The sequence below is a fragment of the Hyla sarda genome, chromosome 10 (assembly GCF_029499605.1).
Source record: "Hyla sarda isolate aHylSar1 chromosome 10, aHylSar1.hap1, whole genome shotgun sequence".
NCBI lineage: Eukaryota > Metazoa > Chordata > Amphibia > Anura > Hylidae > Hyla > Hyla sarda.
Genome location: NC_079198.1, coordinates 17,745,362 through 17,763,680, shown reverse-complemented (window position 1 = coordinate 17,763,680; position 18,319 = coordinate 17,745,362). Strand labels below are relative to the sequence as shown.

At 45.8% G+C, this 18,319-nt stretch overlaps 1 protein-coding gene across 3 annotated transcripts in view; it reads left to right on the top strand.

Annotated features, from left to right (window-relative positions):
• The first annotated feature begins 974 nt into the window (after positions 1-974).
• LIPE (lipase E, hormone sensitive type) overlaps positions 975-18,319 on the top strand; it is a 78,852-nt gene continuing 61,507 nt past the window's right edge. For 2 of the 3 annotated variants that reach the window (XR_008848399.1, XM_056543625.1), the window contains exon 1: positions 975-1,362. Coding sequence is in view for 2 of the 3 variants with exons in the window: in XM_056543625.1 (XP_056399600.1) it covers positions 1,311-1,362 (52 nt within the window). In the remaining variant the exon portion in view is untranslated. The remainder of the gene's footprint in view (positions 1,363-18,319) is intronic. The other variant, XM_056543626.1, reaches the window with a different exon arrangement.

Sequence of the window (18,319 nt, the reverse complement as noted above, 5' to 3'; positions counted from 1 at the left end):
ACTGCAGAATTTCAAATGAGTTCATCTGTTCACTTTAATTATTTGGGCGGCAATCCACAGATGAGTGATTTTGTTGCCACCTGCTGCAGACTAAATCTCCACCCCAGATTCTTTAGTGTTAATGTAGCCTAATAGGGTACGGGCTGTACAGAGTTAATGGATCACATCATTGGTATCTATTTCCTGAATAAAGCAAATGGAAGCATCCATTTGGTGTCCCAGCAATGTGACGCATTTGGCCCTAGCACCAGGACGTGAAGTTCACCAGAACCCGATGCTGGGGTCGGCATTGGTCGCAGTAGTGTCGCGCCTTAGCCAGTGACTGGCTACAGCATTAGAAAGTGGAATGCGCCAGAGACCCGAACCAGCGATACTGGAAGCTATAGGGACCGAGGGAGGCAAGCAGGCTGCCTTAGCCAGTTTTTAGAAAAACATTTTTTGCCAGAAAACTCCTTTTAGAACTTTTCCAAGAGGTACAGTCATTGGAATTAAAGGGGTCTGCCAACCCACAAAGCCTAAACATGGCTTCTTGGTTGCTGTGTCTGGGAATAATAAGGAATACACATATTTGGTACTGACCCATAATGACCCGAAAAATATTATTATTTTAGAATTGATCCTACACATTGTATGTAGTGGCAATGTAGTAAAAACAAAAACCTATATAAATTTGGTATCGCTGTAATCCTACTAACCTGCAGAAAAAAGAAAAGACAACAATACCTTTTTTTTCTATTTCCCCAGCAAAAAAAAAAAAGTTAATAAAAATTAACCATTAAGATATGAACCCCAAAAGGGTTCCACAAAAAGTACAACTTGTCTCGCAAAAAAAAAACAAGCCCTCGTACGGCTTTGTCAAAGAAACAAAAATTTAAATAAAAGTCCAAAAATTGCTTAATTGTTTGGGTGTTAAGCCCAGAAGGAATGTCAGGGGAAGGGGTTAGTGGCATCACAACAATAACAAGTTGCTTGTTGCCTATAGCAACCAGACTTTCATTTCCACATGTGCAGGGAAAATGAAAGCTGCCCTTTGATTGGTTGCTGTCCTTGTTGCCTATAGCAACCAATCAGAGCTCAGCTTTCATTTCGTAAACTGCTGTGCTAAAATAAAATCTGAGTCCCTGTTGGTTGTCATGAGTTTGGATCATCTCCCCCATTATTTTGTGTGGTACAGCTCCGGGCACGTAAGGTAGAGCTGCTGTCCCTGCACACCTGTCCTCACGTGACCGCCCCGCCGCTAGGCTCAGTGCTGTGTCCTGGGGGAACGGGGCGGGGTCGTCCTGTCAGTCGGTCGATGACGTCACTGCAAGATGGCGCCAGCCGGGGAGGGGGAGGAAGGAGCGGAGAGAAACGGATATGCAAGTGAGTGTATACAGGGTGTAGTGTATAAATTCTGCAGGCAGCCGGTTATGTCATGTGTCCGTGTACTTACCGGCGTGCGGTACCGCAGTATGTGTACATAGCCGTGCCGGGCGGGAACATTTGTGCTGCTACCTGTGTGTGTGACCGGCCGGGGGTCCTGACAGCAGAGGAGAGGGGCTTCAATGTGCTGTGACAGTACCCCCACAATTCTACACTATCACCTCAGTGTCTGCCACAGTGCCCCCATAACAAGAACCCCCATAGTGCCTCTACAACAATGTCTGCCACAGTGCCCCCATAACAGGGACCACTATAGTGCCTCTACAACAATGACTGCCACAGCGCCCCCATAACAGGAACCCCCATAGTGCCTCTACAACAATGACTGCCACAGCGCCCCCATAACAGGAACCCCCAAAGTGCCTCTACAACAATGACTGCCACAGCGCCCCCATAACAGGGACCACTATAGTGCCTCTACAACAATGTCTGCCACAGTGCCCCCATAACAGGAACCCCCATAGTGCCTCTACAACAATGACTGCCACAGCGCCCCCATAACAAGAACCCCCAAAGTGCCTCTACAACAATGACTGCCACAGCGCCCCCATAACAGGGACCACTATAGTGCCTCTACAACAATGTCTGCCACAGTGCCCCCATAACAGGAACCACCATAGTGCCTCTACAACAATGACTACCCCAGCGCCCCCATAACAGGGACCACCATAGTGCCTCTACAACAATGACTGCCACAGTGCCCCCATAACAGGGACCACTATAGTGCCTCTACAACAATGACTGCCACAGTGCCCCCATAACAGGGACCACTATAGTGCCTCTACAACAATGACTACCCCAGCGCCCCCATAACAGGAACCACCATAGTGCCTCTACAACAATGACTGCCACAGTGCCCCCATAACAGGGACCACCATAGTGCCTCTACAACAATGACTACCCCAGCGCCCCCATAACAGGAACCACCATAGTGCCTCTACAACAATGACTACCCCAGCGCCCCCATAACAGGGACCACCATAGTGCCTCTACAACAATGACTACCCCAGTGCCCCCATAACAGGGACCACCATAGTGCCTCTATAACAATGACTGCCACAGTGCCCCCATAACAGGGACCACCATAGAGCCTCTACAACTATGACTACCCCAGCACCCCCATAACAGGAACCACCATAGTGCCTCTATAACAATGACTACCCCAGCGCCCCCATAACAGGGACCACCATAGTGCCTCTATAACAATGACTGCCACAGTGCCCCCATAACAGGGACCACCATAGTGCCTCTATAACAATGACTACCCCAGCGCCCCCATAACAGGGACCACTATAGTGCCTCTATAACAATGACTGCCACAGTGCCCCCATAACAGGGACCACCATAGTGCCTCTACAACAATGACTACCCCAGCGCCCTCATAACAGGAACCCCCATAGTGCCTCTACAACAATGACTGCCACAGTGCCCCCATAACAGGGACCACCATAGTGCCTCTACAACAATGACTGCCACAGCGCCCCCCATAACAGGAACCACCATAGTGCCTCTACAACAATGACTACCCCAGCGCCCCCATAACAGGGACCACTATAGTGCCTCTATAACAATGACTGCCACAGTGCCCCCATAACAGGGACCACCAAAGTGCCTCTACAACAATGATTACCCCAGTGCCCCCATAACAGGGACCACCATAGTGCCTCTACAACGACTGCCACAGCACCCCCATAACAGGGACCACCAAAGTGCCTCTACAACAATGACTGCCACAGCGCCCCCCATAACAGGAACCACCAAAGTGCCTCTACAACAATGACCGCCACAGCGCCCCCCCCCCCCATAACAGGGACCACCATAGTGCCTCTACAACAATGACTGCCACAGCGCCCCCCCCCCCCCCATAACAGGGACCACCAAAGTGCCTCTACAACAATGACTGCCACAGCGCCCCCCCCCCATAACAGGAACCCCCATAGTGCCTCTACAACAATGACCCCCACAGCGCCCCCATAACAGGGACCACCATAGTGCCTCTACAACAATGACCCCCACAGCGCCCCCATAACAGGAACCACCATAGTGTCTCTACAACAATGACTACCCCAGTGCCCCCATAACAGAAACCACCATAGTGCCTCTACACCAATGACTACCCCAGCGCCCCCATAACAGGGACCACCATAGTGCCTCTATAACAATGACTGCCACAGTGCCCCCATAACAGGGACCACCATAGTGCCTCTATAACAATGACTGCCACAGTGCCCCCATAACAGGAACCCCCATAGTGCCTCTACAACAATGACTGCCACAGCGCCCCCCCCCCATAACAGGAACCCCCATAGTGCCTCTACAACAATGACCCCCACAGCGCCCCCATAACAGGGACCACCATGGTGCCTCTACAACAATGACCCCCACAGCGCCCCCATAACAGGAACCACCATAGTGTCTCTACAACAATGACTACCCCAGTGCCCCATAACAGAAACCACCATAGTGCCTCTACAACAATGACTACCCCAGCGCCCCCATAACAGGGACCACCATAGTGCCTCTACAACAATGACTGCCACAGTGCCCCCATAACAGGAACCCCCATAGTGCCTCTACAACAATGACTACCCCAGCGCCCCCATAACAGGGACCACCATAGTGCCTCTATAACAATGACTGCCACAGTGCCCCCATAACAGGAACCCCCATAGTGCCTCTACAACAATGACTACCCCAGCGCCCCCATAACAGGGACCACTATAGTGCCTCTATAACAATGACTGCCACAGTGCCCCCATAACAGGGACCACCATAGTGCCTCTACAACAATGACTGCCACAGTGCCCCCATAACAGGGACCACCATAGTGCCTCTACAACAATGACTGCCACAGTGCCCCCATAACAGGGATCACCAAAGTGCCTCTACAACAATGACTGCCACAGCGCCCCCCCATAACAGGGACCACCAAAGTGCCTCTACAACAATGATTACCCCAGTGCCCCCATAACAGGGACCACCATAGTGCCTCTACAACAATGACTGCCACAGCACCCCCATAACAGGGACCACCAAAGTGCCTCTACAACAATGACTGCCACAGCGCCCCCATAACAGGAACCACCAAAGTGCCTCTACAACAATGACCGCCACAGCGCCCCCCCATAACAGGGACCACCATAGTGCCTCTACAACAATGAGTGCCACTGTGCCCCCCCCATAACAGGGACCACCAAAGTGCCTCTACAACAATGACTGCCACAGTGCCCCCCCCCATAACAGGAACCCCCATAGTGCCTCTACAACAATGACCCCCACAGCGCCCCCATAACAGGAACCACCATAGTGTCTCTACAACAATGACTACCCCAGTGCCCCATAACAGAAACCACCATAATGCCTCTACACCAATGACTACCCCAGCGCCCCATAACAAGAACCCCCATAGTGCCTCTACAACAATGACCCCACAGCGCCCCCATAACAGGAACCACCATAGTGCCTCTACAACAATGACTACCCCAGTGCCCCCATAACAGGAACCACCATAGTGCCTCTACAACAATGACTACCCCAGCGCCCCCATAACAAGAACCCCCATAGTGCCTCTACAACAATGACCTCCACAGCGCCCCCATAACACGAACCCCCATAGTGCCTCTACAACAATGACTGCCAAAGCGCCCCCATAACAGGAACCACCTTAGTGCCTCTACAACAGCACCCCCATAACAGTGACTGTCATAGTTCCTCCATAAGAGTGCCACAGTGCCGCCATAACAGGAACTGCTATAGTGCTCCTCCAATAACAGTGACTGCCGCAGTGATCACATAACAGAATCGTCAGTGTCCCCATAACAATGACTACCACAGTGACCACCCAGAACAGTTACTGTCACAGCCCCTCCAAAACAGTGCCCCCCCATAACAGAGACCGCCACAGTGCCCCCATTACAGTCACTGCCCTAGCACCCCTATAAAATGAACCGCCACTGCACCCCCACGACAGTGACTGTCACAGTGCCCCTATAATAGTAACTCACAGCATCCCCATAACAAGTGCCTCCATGACAGTGAATGGAAGAAAAGGCTTTAGGATTCTCCCCATTCCTCTAGCTCAGTGTTTCCCAACCAGGGTGCCTCCAGCTGTTGCAAAACTACAACTCACAGCATGCCCGGACAGCCGTTGGCTGTCCGGGCATGCTGGGAGCTGTAGTTTTGACACAGCTGGAGGCACCCTGGTTGGGAAACACTGTTCTAGCTGTACAAGGATTTAGGTGACTCTGCAGTAAGTGACCTGATCCTGTAAGTGACACAATGTTTACCTATTCAGGACGTGTCATATCAGGGGCCTCAGTCTATAATGTTACGTTTATTTTAGTTTTGTGAAAAACAAGGAATGTTGGGTAATGTAGTTCAGCGGTCACATCTGTAATGGGAGGGATTTAAAGGGGTACTCCGGTGGAAAACTTTTTTTTTTTTTTTTTTAATCAACTGGTGCCAGAAAGTTAAACAGATTTGTAAATCACTTCTATTAAAAAAATCTTAATCCTCCCAGTACTTATTAGCGGCTGTACACTAAAGAGGAAATGCTTTTCTTTTTGGATTTCTCTTCTGTCACGACCACAGTGCTCTCTGCTGACCTCTGCTGTCCATTTTAGGAACTGTCCAGAGCAGGAAAAAAAATCCCCATAACAAACATATCCTGCTCTGGACAGTTCCTAAAATGGAAAGCAGAGGTGTCAGCAGAGAGCACTGTGGTCGTGACAGAAGAGAAATCCAAAAAGAAAAGCATTTCCTCTGTCGTATTTAGCCTCTAATAAGTACTGGAAGGATTAAGATTTTGTTAACAGAAGTAATTTACAAATCTGTTTAACTTTTTGGCACCAGTTGATTAAAAATAAAATAAAAATAAAAGTTTTCTAGAGGAATACCCCTTTAATAGAAATGAACAGACCGGATACACGATGCTCCATAACTAAGGTTGTGCAGATAACAGGGGCGTATACATTACCTGGCGGTCATATGACGTGGATGTTGTAGGTGTCTGAAGTGATCAGGTGTATGTATAATGCTGTGTTAGGCTGCATTCACACCACGTTTTTGTAATACAGTTCCCGTATCAGGTTTTTGATGGAAAACTGATTCCTCAAAACCGGACTAAACTGTATCAAAACGTGTCTACAAATTGTAACTGTATACGGTTTGAAAAATGATGTCCGGTTGCATCCGTCTTTTAGGAAAAAAACATATACGTTTTTTACTTTTCACTCCATTATGAATAAAGTTTCACTTGTTTGATTGAAATTCCAAGAAAAAAAAACTGTGCAAAGTGAAAAACCGTACGGTGAAAACTAGAGATGAGCGAACTTACAGTAAATTCGATTCGTCACGAACTTCTCGGCTCGGCAGTTGATGACTTTTCCTGCATAAATTAGTTCAGCTTTCAGGTGCTCCGGTGGGCTGGAAAAGGTGGATACAGTCCTATTAGACTCTTTCCTAGGACTGTATCCACCTTTTCCAGCCCACCGGAGCCCCGGAAAGCTGAACTAATTTACGCAGGATAAGTCATCAACTGCCGAGCCGAGAAGTTTGTGACGAATCGAATTTACTGTAAGTTCGCTCCTCTCTAGTGAAAACCAGATGGAACCGTAGGCACATACAGTTCTGTACAGTTCCCATTGACTCCCATGTTAAAAAAAAAAAAAAAAAAAAAAAACGTATACGATTTAATACAGTTTTTCACCCGGACCAAAAAAAAAATAACGTGGTAGTCTACGGTTTTAGGCATGGGTAAAAAAAAAAAAAGGACAAAACCCTATAAGACGTAAAACAGACTAAACCGGATGATGCGTTTGACATACGGTTTACAATGTTAAGTCAATGCAAACGGTTCTGTACGTTTTTTAAAGGGGTACTTCGGTGGAAACCTTTTTTAATTTAATTTTTAAATCAACTGGTGCCAGAAAGTGAAACAGATTTGTAAATTACTTCTATTAAAAAAGATCTTTATTCTTCCAGTACTTATTAGCGGCTGTATACTACACAAGAAGTTCTTTTCTTTTGGAATTTCTTTTCTGTCTGACCACAGTGCTCTCTGCTGACACCTCTATCCATTTTAGGAACTGTCCAGAGTAGGAAGAAATCCCCATAAAAATCTTTCCCGCTCTGGACAGTTCCTGACATGGAGAGAGGTGTCAGCAGAGAGCACTGTGGTCAGACTAGAAAGGAAATCCAAAAAGAATAGAACTTCCTATGGAGCATACAGCCGCTATTAAGTACTGGAAGGATTAAGATTTTTTAATAGAAGTCATTTACAAATCTGTTTAAGTTTCTGGCACCAGTTGATAAAAAAAAAAAAAAAAAAATTTCCACCGGAGTACCCCTTTAACTTGAAACCTTATACAGGAATTGTATAGCAAAAACATGGTGTGCTCTCCAGTTTTCGTAAAATATATTTCCCAGCATGCTCTGAAAGCGTGCAGGACATACTGGGTGTTGTAGTCTCCGAACAGTCGGAGGTGTGAGTACATTGCTATACACCAGTGTTTCCCAACCAGGGTGCCTCCAGCTGTTGCAAAACTACAACTCCCAGCATGCCCGGACAGCCAACGGCTGTCCGGGCATACTGGGAGTTGTAGTTTTGCTACAGCTGGAGGCACCCTGGTTGGGAAACACTGATATATACTATATACTACTATATAGTCCAACATGCTGGGAGTTGTAGTTTTGCAACAGCTGGAGGCACCCCTTGGTTGGGAAACACTGATACATACTATATACTACTATATAGTCCAACATGCTGGGAGTTGTAGTTTTGCAACAGCTGGAGGCACCCCTGGTTGGGAAACACTGATATATACTACTATATAGTCCAACATGCTGGGAGTTGTTGTTTTTCAACAGCTGGAGGCACCCCTGGTTGGGAAACACTGACCTATACTATATACTACTATATAGTCCAACATGCTGGGAGTTGTTATTTTGCAACAGCTGGAGGCACCCCTGGTTGGGAAACACTGATATATACTATATAGTCCAACATGCTGGGAGTTGTAGTTTTGCAACAGCTGGAGGCACCCCTGGTTGGGAAACACTGATATATACTACTATATAGTCCAACATGCTGGGAGTTGTTGTTTTTCAACAGCTGGAGGCACCCCTGGTTGGGAAACACTGACCTATACTATATACTACTATATAGTCCAACATGCTGGGAGTTGTTATTTTGCAACAGCTGGAGGCACCCTGGTTGGGAAACACTGACCTATACTATATACTACTATATAGTCCAACATGCTGGGAGTTGTAGTTTTGCAACAGCTGGAGGCACCCCTTGGTTGGGAAACACTGATATATACTATATACTACTATATAGTCCAACATGCTGGGAGTTGTAGTTTTGCAACAGCTGAAGGCACCCCTGGTTGGGAAACACTGATATATACTATATAGTCCAACATGCTGGGAGTTGTTGTTTTGCAACAGCTGGAGGCACCCTGGTTGGGAAACACTGCTATACACTGTGTTAGTCAGGATGCTAAGTGGCTGTATTAGTGCCATAATAATTATACCCGGGATAGTCAGTGCTCCAGGCCAAGCTTGGCACATGGTAGATTTCGTCATACGTTGTAAGTTGTTTTTTAGGTCTTGTCTTCTGTAGGTTGCGGCTCTTGACCGTTGCGGCGGCGGCGTCGTCATCATTGCACTGTAGCAGTAATTCCAGGAAAGACATCAATACATCATGCAAAAAAATCAATGGCGCGTCGCATAGATTGTCAGCCTTTATTCGGTTCACCTATAAATGGACATTGACACACTGGGGGGGGGGATATTTATCAAAGCTGTCTATGTCCCGCATCAATATAGACCAAACTACAGAGGGTTAGGCCGGTCTATTGTGCGCACGGCTCTTGATAAATTCTGCTCACGGACTTCGGGATCTTTGCTTTAGTCTATATTTAAACCTGCTCCAGCCTGGTCTGACATGTCGGCGTACTTTCATCCGATGCGACTTGTCGCTGAAAAGTCTAAATAGTAGGGATCAACCGATATCGATTTTTTAGGGCCGATAATCTGTCGCCTTTCAGGCCGATAGCCGATAACTTATACTGATATTCCGGTATAAGTTATCGGCTATTTCAACCCCCCCGGCGGGGCAGAAGCCGTTGCAGATCAATGATTTAAAGCGGGCGTTTTAAATCAATGAACTGCAGCGGCTTTTGCAGTGCCAGTGACCGCAAACGCCACCCGCTTCTCTCCCCCTGCCTGTCCTGAGTCTAACCACCAGAGTTGCCCCATCGCCTCCCCCCCATCCTCAGCCCACATACCGCCGCCGCTGCCCCATTGCCTCCCCCATCCCCGGTGTTATAATTACCTGTTCACGGGGGTCCACGATCCTTTTGGCTACTTTGGCGTCCTGCGCTGTCACTGTGCAGGAGCCAAAAGGATCGTGGTCCCCCGAGAACAGGTAATTATAACACCGGGGATGGGGGGAGGCGATGGGTCGGCGGTGGTATGTAGGCAGAGGATGGGGGGAGGCGATGGGTCGGCGGTGGTATGTAGGCAGAGGATGGGGGGAGGCAATGGGGCAGCGGTAGCGGTATGTGGGCAGAAGATGGGGGGAGGCAAAGGGGCAGCGGCATGTGGCCAGAGGATGGGGGGGAGGCGATAGGGCAGCGGCGGTATGTGGGCAGAGGATGGGGGGAGGCAAAGGGGCAGCGGCGATGGTCGTCTCTGGCTGGGGGGCTGGGCATTATCGGCAAGGTAATTGCCGATACCGATAATGTCCAAAATCGTGATTATCGGCCGATAATATTGGCCAAACCGATACTCGGTCGATCCCTACTAAGTAGAGTGGCATTGAGGGGGCGGGACGTGACGTCACGAGGGGGCGGGCATGAACACGGAAGCCTACACCCAGCATTTGGAACATTGAGTTCCGTACGCTGGGGAGCGTAGTAACCCTTTAAAGGGGTTCTCCGGCGCTTAGACATCTTATCCCCTATCCAAATGATAGGGGATAAGATGCCTGATCGCGGTGGTCCCGCCACTGGGGACCCCAGTGATCTTCCACGCTGCACCCTGTTAGAATCAGTCCCCGGAGTGTGTTCGCTGATTACTGGCAATCACGGGGACTGAGCATAGTGACGTCACGGCTCCGCCCCCGTGGGACATCACGCTCCGCCCCCTCAATGCAAGCCTATGGGAGGGGGCATGGCAGCTGTCACGCCCCTCCAATAGACTTGCATTGAGGGGGCGGAGCGTGACGTCACTATGCTCCGTCCTCGTGGTCGAGATGGACTCAGCCTGAGGACCTCCAGCGGTTCCGGAATCCACTAAAGGTGGGTGCTGCGTGGTAGATTCCGGGGGTCCCAAACGGTGGGACCCAGGCGATCTGACATCTTATCACCTATCCTTTGGATAGGGGATAAGATGTCTAAGCGCCGGAGTACCCCTTTAAAAGCCAGCAGTTTATTGACGCTCCAAATTTATCACAGTGTATACGTTTTTAGACACGTTCGTCTAACCTTATTGGCTGGATCGGTCGGGTCTTAGTGCTGAGACCCTAATCGATCAAGAGAATGAGCGTAGCTTGTAGCACACTTCTCCTAGATGGCTCTCCTGATCTGTGGGGGTCTCAGCACTAACACCCTGACCGATCAAAACTTTTAATATGTCAAATATTATAAATTTTTTAAATGACAGGGACACTTTTTAAACTGCAGAAAGACAAAATAAAATCTCTTATGGTTCATTCACACCAAGTTTTTACAGTTCAGCTTCCCATTTATTTGAATGAGCCGGACGGAGTCAGATAGTGAGCTAATTTTTGGACCGTATCCAGTTTTGTTGCTGCATTGAAAACTTTGTTCTGGTGCCACGGTTTTTAATCCGGCAATAAAATGATAGGGTTCAAAAATTAACCGACTGGAGTCATGGTCTGACTCCGTCCGACTCATTTAAATGAATGGGGTGCGGCACAGGTCCAGCAGGGATACAGGAGTGTGTGGTTCTTAAAGGGGTACTCCAGTGGAAAACATATATATATTTTTTTTAAATCAACTGGTGCCAGAAAGTTAAACAGATTTGTAAATGACTTCTATTAAATAATCTTTACCCTTCCAGTACTTTTTAGCAGCTGCATTTCTTTTTTGTCTTGTCCACAGTGCTCTCTGTTGACACCTGATACCCGTATCAGGAACTGTCCAGAGCAGGAGAAAATCCCCATAGCAAACCTATGCTGTTAGGGAAAGTTCCTGACACGGACAGAGGTGTCAGCAGAGAGCACTGTGGTCAGACAGAAAAGAAATTTAAACAGAAAACGATTTCCTCTGTAGCATACAGCTGCTAAAAAGTACTGTAAGGATTAAGATTTTTTAATAGAAGTCATTTACAAATCTGTTTAACTTTCTGGCACCAGTTCATTTAAAAAAAAAGTTTTCCACCGGAGTACCCCTTTAATTGCCCCACTGTATCCAGCAGCCGAATTGCAAAAATGTGGTGTGAACGCGCCCTTATGCAGCTACATTTTTCCTTGGCCGTCCTCCACTAATCCTGTGTAATAAGGGCGGGTTACAGGCGCTCCATCACTGGGACACGTTTAAAGCAGAATTAAAGCTGTACTCAAATAAATACTTACATAAATATAAGTGACCTCCTAAATTTATCCTTAGTCCGGGCATGCTGGGAGATATAGTTTTGCAACAGCTGGAGGCACCCTGGTTGTGAAACACTGGATTAGGGTCTGGTTGACTTTGCTCGCTGTTTAGGGTGGTAATTGGATTACAGCAGAACCAGGTGTGGATGTGGCATTTTAAAGGGGAACTCCGGTGGAAAACCTTTTTTTTTTTTTTTTTAATCAACAGTTGCCAGAAAGTTAAACAGATTTGTAAATTACTTCTATTAAAAAATCTTAATCCTTCCAGTGCTTATTAGCTGCTGAAAACTACAGAGGAAATTATTTTCTTTTTGGAACACAGAGCTCTCTGCTGACATCTCTGTCCACTTTAGGAACTGTCCAGAGCAGCATATGTTTTCTATGGGGATTTTCTCCTACTCTGGACAGTTCTTAAAATGGACAGAGATGTCAGCAGAGAGCACTGTGGTCATGATGTCAGCAGAGAGCTCTGTATTCCAAAAAGAAAAGAACTTCCTCTGTAGTATTCAGCAGCTGATAAATACTGGAAGGATTAAGATTTTTTTTAACGGAAGTAATTTACAAATCTTTTTAACTTTCTGGCACCAGTTGATTTAAAAAAAATGTTTTCCAGGAGAGTACCCCTTTAAGGCTTGGTTCACACCACGTTTTTGCAGTACAGTTCCCGTATCAGGTTTTTGATAAATAACGGATTCCTCAAAACCGGACTAAACTGTATCATTACGTGTGTACAAATTTTAATCCGTATACGGTTTGAAAAGTGATGTCCGGTTGCATCCGGTTTTTAAGAAAAAAAAAAAAGTATACGTTTTTAACTTTTCACTCTATTATGAATAAAGTTTAACTTGTTTGATTGAAATTCCAAGAAAAAAAAAATGTGCAAAGTCAAAAACCATACAGTGAAAACCGGATGGAACCGTACGCACATACGGTTCTGCACGGTTCCCATTGACTCCCATGTTAACAAAAAAAAAAAACATATACGTTTTCAATGCGGTTTTTCACCCGGACCAAAAACCGTGGTAGAGTACGGGGAAAAAACTGACAAAACTGTACAGGATGCAAAACGGACACAACCGGACGCATCTTTTGGCATACGGTTTTCAATACGGTTCCGTACAGTTTTCAAATTGAAATTGTATACGGGAACTGTATTGCAAAAACGTTGTGTGAACCCGACCTTACGCTGTATAGATGAGTCTTTTCCAAACAGTGCGCCTCCAGCTGTAGCAAAACTTCAACTCCCAGCATGCTAGGATGGTCGAAGTGGGACTATCATTATTTACAAGACTTCTGTTCTGGCCCCACTATACTGATCCCCCTATCCTGTGGGTAGGAAGTAGGTTTTAGCTTTGGGATTAGATGAGGCGACTGCTGGCATTGTGTAATTCTACATTTTATTCACTAGAGGGCAACATAATGGACTTTTCTGGAGCATTGCAACTTGAAACCAGACTCAACATACAATGTACAGACAGTCCAGATCTGTGAAACCTGTCAATGACCAGAAGAACTGACCAATCAGAATGGGCATTCACTGGTAAAACCCCTGTATTACTGAAGTGTATGCACTGACTGGTGTCTGGTAGCGCCCCCTACAGTACAGGGAGGTATTACATGTTCTGTACTACTCTTAGGGCCATGATTAGCTGCTCCTTTGGACACCAGGTGAGGGCAGCTCCATGTTACTTTTTTAGGACATTGCATGTACTGTACAGGACCCCAAAGAAGCTCCTGTCCTCTACATAGACCAGTGTTTCCCAAGCAGGGTGCCCCCAGCTGTTGCAAAACTACAACTCCCAGCATGCCCGGACAGCCAAAGGCTGTCCGGGCATGCTGGGAGTTGTAGTTTTGCAACAGCTGGAGGCTCCCTGCTTGGGAAACACTGACATAGACAGTGATTTACAGCTCCCAGCAGATCTTTATTACTTTTATATGTAAGGATTTGCTTTATCTCTATCAGTTATCTACTTATTTTTCTTTAATTCTCACTTTTTCCTATTTTTGATGACATTTTTGTGCTTTTAGAACCAATTACCAGGTTTCCATAGAGTTATGGTCTCAACATACAATGGTTTCAACATACAATGGTCGTCCCAGAACCATTTAATATTGTAACTTGAGGGAACACTGTATAGACAGGTTTTATTAGAGCAGCTTCACGTGGGATGGAAATGCTGCATAATTCACAGTGGATTTGTAGCAGAAGAATCTGCAGAGTACAGTAGAAGGCAAGTCAGTGACATTTAATCATCTATGCACTGCCTAAATTTACCAATATTAAAAGGACCTGAACTATTAGATTATTAAAGGGGTACTCCAGGGAACACAGAATAGGGGAATAAGTGTCTGACCCCCCCTACTCCAGAATAGGACCTGGCTCGCGCACTGAATCTACCATTTAGTAACTTTTCCCCTGAATTCTCCGGCCCCCACATTAAGAAGATAGGGGATAAGTTGTATTCTGGAGTACCCCTTTAAAAAGGGGTACTCCGGTGAAATTTTTTTTTTTGTTAAATCAACTGGTGGCAAAAAGTTAAACAGATTTGTAAATTCCTTCTATTAAAAAATCTTAACCCCCTCCAGTACTTTTTTAGCAGCTGTATGCTACAGATGAAAATCTTTTCTTTTTTGTCTTGTCCATAGTGCTCTCTGCTGACACCTGATGCCCGTATCAGGAACTGTCCAGAGCAGGAGAAAATCCTCATAGTAAATCTAAGCTGCTCTGGACAGTTCCTGACACGGACAGAGGTGTCAGCAGAGAGCACTGTGGACAAGACAAAAAAGAAATTAAAAAAGAAAAGAATTTCCTCGGTAGCATACAGCTGCTAAAAAGTACTGGAAGGGCAAAGATTTATTTTATAGAAGTAATTTACTAATCTGTAAATGCCCGGTGTGCCTCCAGCTGTGGCAAAACAACATCTCCCAGCATGCTTGGAAAACCAGTGTGCCTCCAGCTGTTGCAAAACAACATCTCCCAGCATGCCCAGACAACCAGTGTGCCTTCATCTGTTGCAAAACAATAACTCCCAGCATGCCCGGAAAACCAGTGTTCCTCCAGCTGTTGCAAAACAACAACTCCCGGCATGCCCGGACAACCAGTGTGCCTCCAGCTGTTACAAAACTATAATTCCCAGCATGCCTGAACAACCAGTGTGCCTCCAGCTGGTGCAAAACTATAACTCCCAGCATGCCCGGACAGCCTTCGCCTGTCCGGGCATGCTGGGAGTTGTAGTTTTGCAACAGCTGGAGGCATACTGGTTGGGAAGAACTGTTCTAGATCAAAGGTGACATCACAGGACAGGTGCAGATTGTATTTTGTATACGGATCTGAGGTGTCTCCGCTCCTCTGCTGACACATCACCTGCAGACATTGACACCTATGAGAAGTTATGTGTCAGCCGTCAGGTGTTTCCTCCTATTGGTTGAGACTTGTTCAGCCCAGATCTGAGAACAAGATAGATGGTGAGAACGTCTACAGCCTAATAGCAGAGCAGAGACGCCAACATGTACCCGGCGGCCGTACGTAAGTCCTGATCATACGCTGCTTCCTTCCATCCTATGGTGGTGGTGGGGGGGGGGTTTACGAGCGACCTCAAGGTTGAATCTCTCTGCTTCACAAGAGGCGACATATCCTTTCCTGGAAATGTCAGGCTTCTCCTTGGACTTTGGATATGGGAGGCAAAGGTTTGTCAGGGGGATCTTGTCCCTCTAGCAGAAGCATGGGTACTATGGCTGTGATTATTGTTAAGTTTTATTAAAGGGGTATTCCAAGGATTTTTTTTTTTATTTGACTATGCTACAGGCCCGGTAAAGTTAGTGTAGTTCATAATATAGTTTCTGTATCTGTGTGTGACGGTTTTCTCACAATTCTTCTGTGATTTTCACCCCAATATTTATTTTTACCAGCATACAAAATGACTGTTGTCTCAGATTTTTCCCAGGTTGCAATGCGGCCGAGACTTGACATCACTAGTCAGCTGATGACAGGGAGCCTGTCTGCTTCAATGGTTGGAGCGATCGCTTGGTGGGAGAGAGATCAATCTGCAACTAATGCAACAGCTGTAGGCTCCCTAATTGAAAACCACAGGTCTTTTGAATGGATGCAGCTCATTTATGTTTCAATGGGTGGGGTGGCTGATGTGTGGGAGGGAGGAAAATGGAATTATGGGATTTGTAGGCAATGAAGAAAACTCAAACAGGAAATACCAGTTCACAAAAAAGCTAGGAACAGTGTTATGGTAATCTCACAATCAGCAATGCTCTCCCTTTTTCTGTACCAGAAGTGAAGGTTCACATGTAGCAGATGTTTTTAGAGCAAAATCTGCATGTGACATAAGAAAATTGTTATGGTTTTCACCCTTGTTACATCGAAAAGGATGAAATCCTCCAGAACACAAAAACTACCTACTTAGTACTGTAATCCGCAGGTAAAATCTACAGCCTTTCTAGTCTTTGTATACTTAAAGGGGTACTCCACTGGAAAACATTTGTTTTTAAATCAACTGGTAGCAGAAAGTTAAACTGATCTGTAAATTACTTCTATTAAAAAATCTTAATCCTTCCAGTACTGACCAGTTGCTGTATGACCCACAGGAAGTTATTTTCTTTTTGAATGTCTTTTCTGTCTGACCACAGCGCTCTCTGCTGACACCTCTGTCCATTTTAGGAACTGTCCAGAGCAGGAGAGGTTTGCTATGAGGATTTGCTCCTACTCTGGACCGTTCCTGACACGGACAGAGATGTCAGCAGAGAGCATTGTGGTCAGACAGAAAAGACATTCAAAAAGAAAAAAACTTCCTGTGGGTCATACAGCAACTGCTAAGTACTGGAAGGGTAAAGATTTTTTAATCAAAGTAATTTACAAATCTTTCTAACTTTCTTGCACCAGTTTCACGCCCCCACCCATAGACTTGCATTGAGGGGGTGGGGCGTGACATCATGAGGGGGCGCGGCTATGACGTCACAAGCTCCCGGCTCCAGCGTTCGGAACAGTTTGTTCCCAACCCTGAGCAGCGGAGTACCCCTTTAAACCTGCTTCAGCATGGTCTGACATCTCAGCGTACTTTCGGGCCGATGCGACTTTTTTTGCCGAAAAGTCGTTATTGATAAATTCAGCACCAATGCATTTTTTCCGTCTAAAATAGACCAGAATGCATCACATTGTAAAGATCCTCTAAAGCAAAAGTCGCGAAGAAGTCACACGTATTTAGACTGCGACTTTTTGTGCGACAATTTTAGATGGGAAGAACCAGTGTAAATCCTTTGATAAATCTCCCCCGGTGCCTCTGGAGTTGTCCTGTCACATGGAGGAGCCGGCACTTCCTTCTGGAGTGTGTGTACAATAAAGTTAGTGATATGGATGTGATGGTGAATCACTATTCAGCAGGTATGTGGAATCACATCACACGGTACTTGTGGTTAGAATGAATTTATCAGGAAGCCGTCTGCCGGGAGTCATTGTTGGTTTTACCTTTGGCGCGTCCTACAGGTGTCCTATAAAACGTATTGGTGAGAGGTTTTATAGTGCCCTCTAGTGGTAGAGCACAAGTGTGCATCGTGGGCCAATTGATGTGACTGTTTTTGGACATCCAGCTCTCTGTGATATGTAGAATAATGCTGTTCTATATGCAGAATGAATATGAATATATATATATATATATATATATATATATATACACTACACATGCATAATTTTTTTGTTATATTTATATATTTATTTTAATATATAATTTTTTTTTATATACTATATTTTATATTGATTTTACTATATATATATATATATATATATATATATATATGTATATTTTTTATATATTTATTTTACTATAATACAATACAATTCAATTTTACATTGTGATAACACATATTAATGATCGATTCTTTGCCGACAGACACACAAGTATAGATGTGTCCTAGAATGTATAGGTCCACCCTATAGGGCAGTGGTCTCCAACCTGCGGACCTCCAGATGTTGCAAAACTACATACCTACCTGCGGACCTACATACGGCGCTTAAATGTTTGCCGTGTTTGTTGTTTGGCTAAATTAAAACTACAACTCCCAGCATGCCCGGACAGCCCCCTTCTTTTTAGGTATTGGTGATGATTTTTGCACCCGGACCCTCATCGTTCCAAACTTCTGACCTGTAGGTGTGATGTCAGACAGTTCTCGTTCAGTTTTTGATTCGACAGACAGAAAGTTAAACAGATTTGTAAATTACTTCTATTAAAAAATCTTAATCCTTTCAATAATTATTAGCTGCTAAAGTTGAGT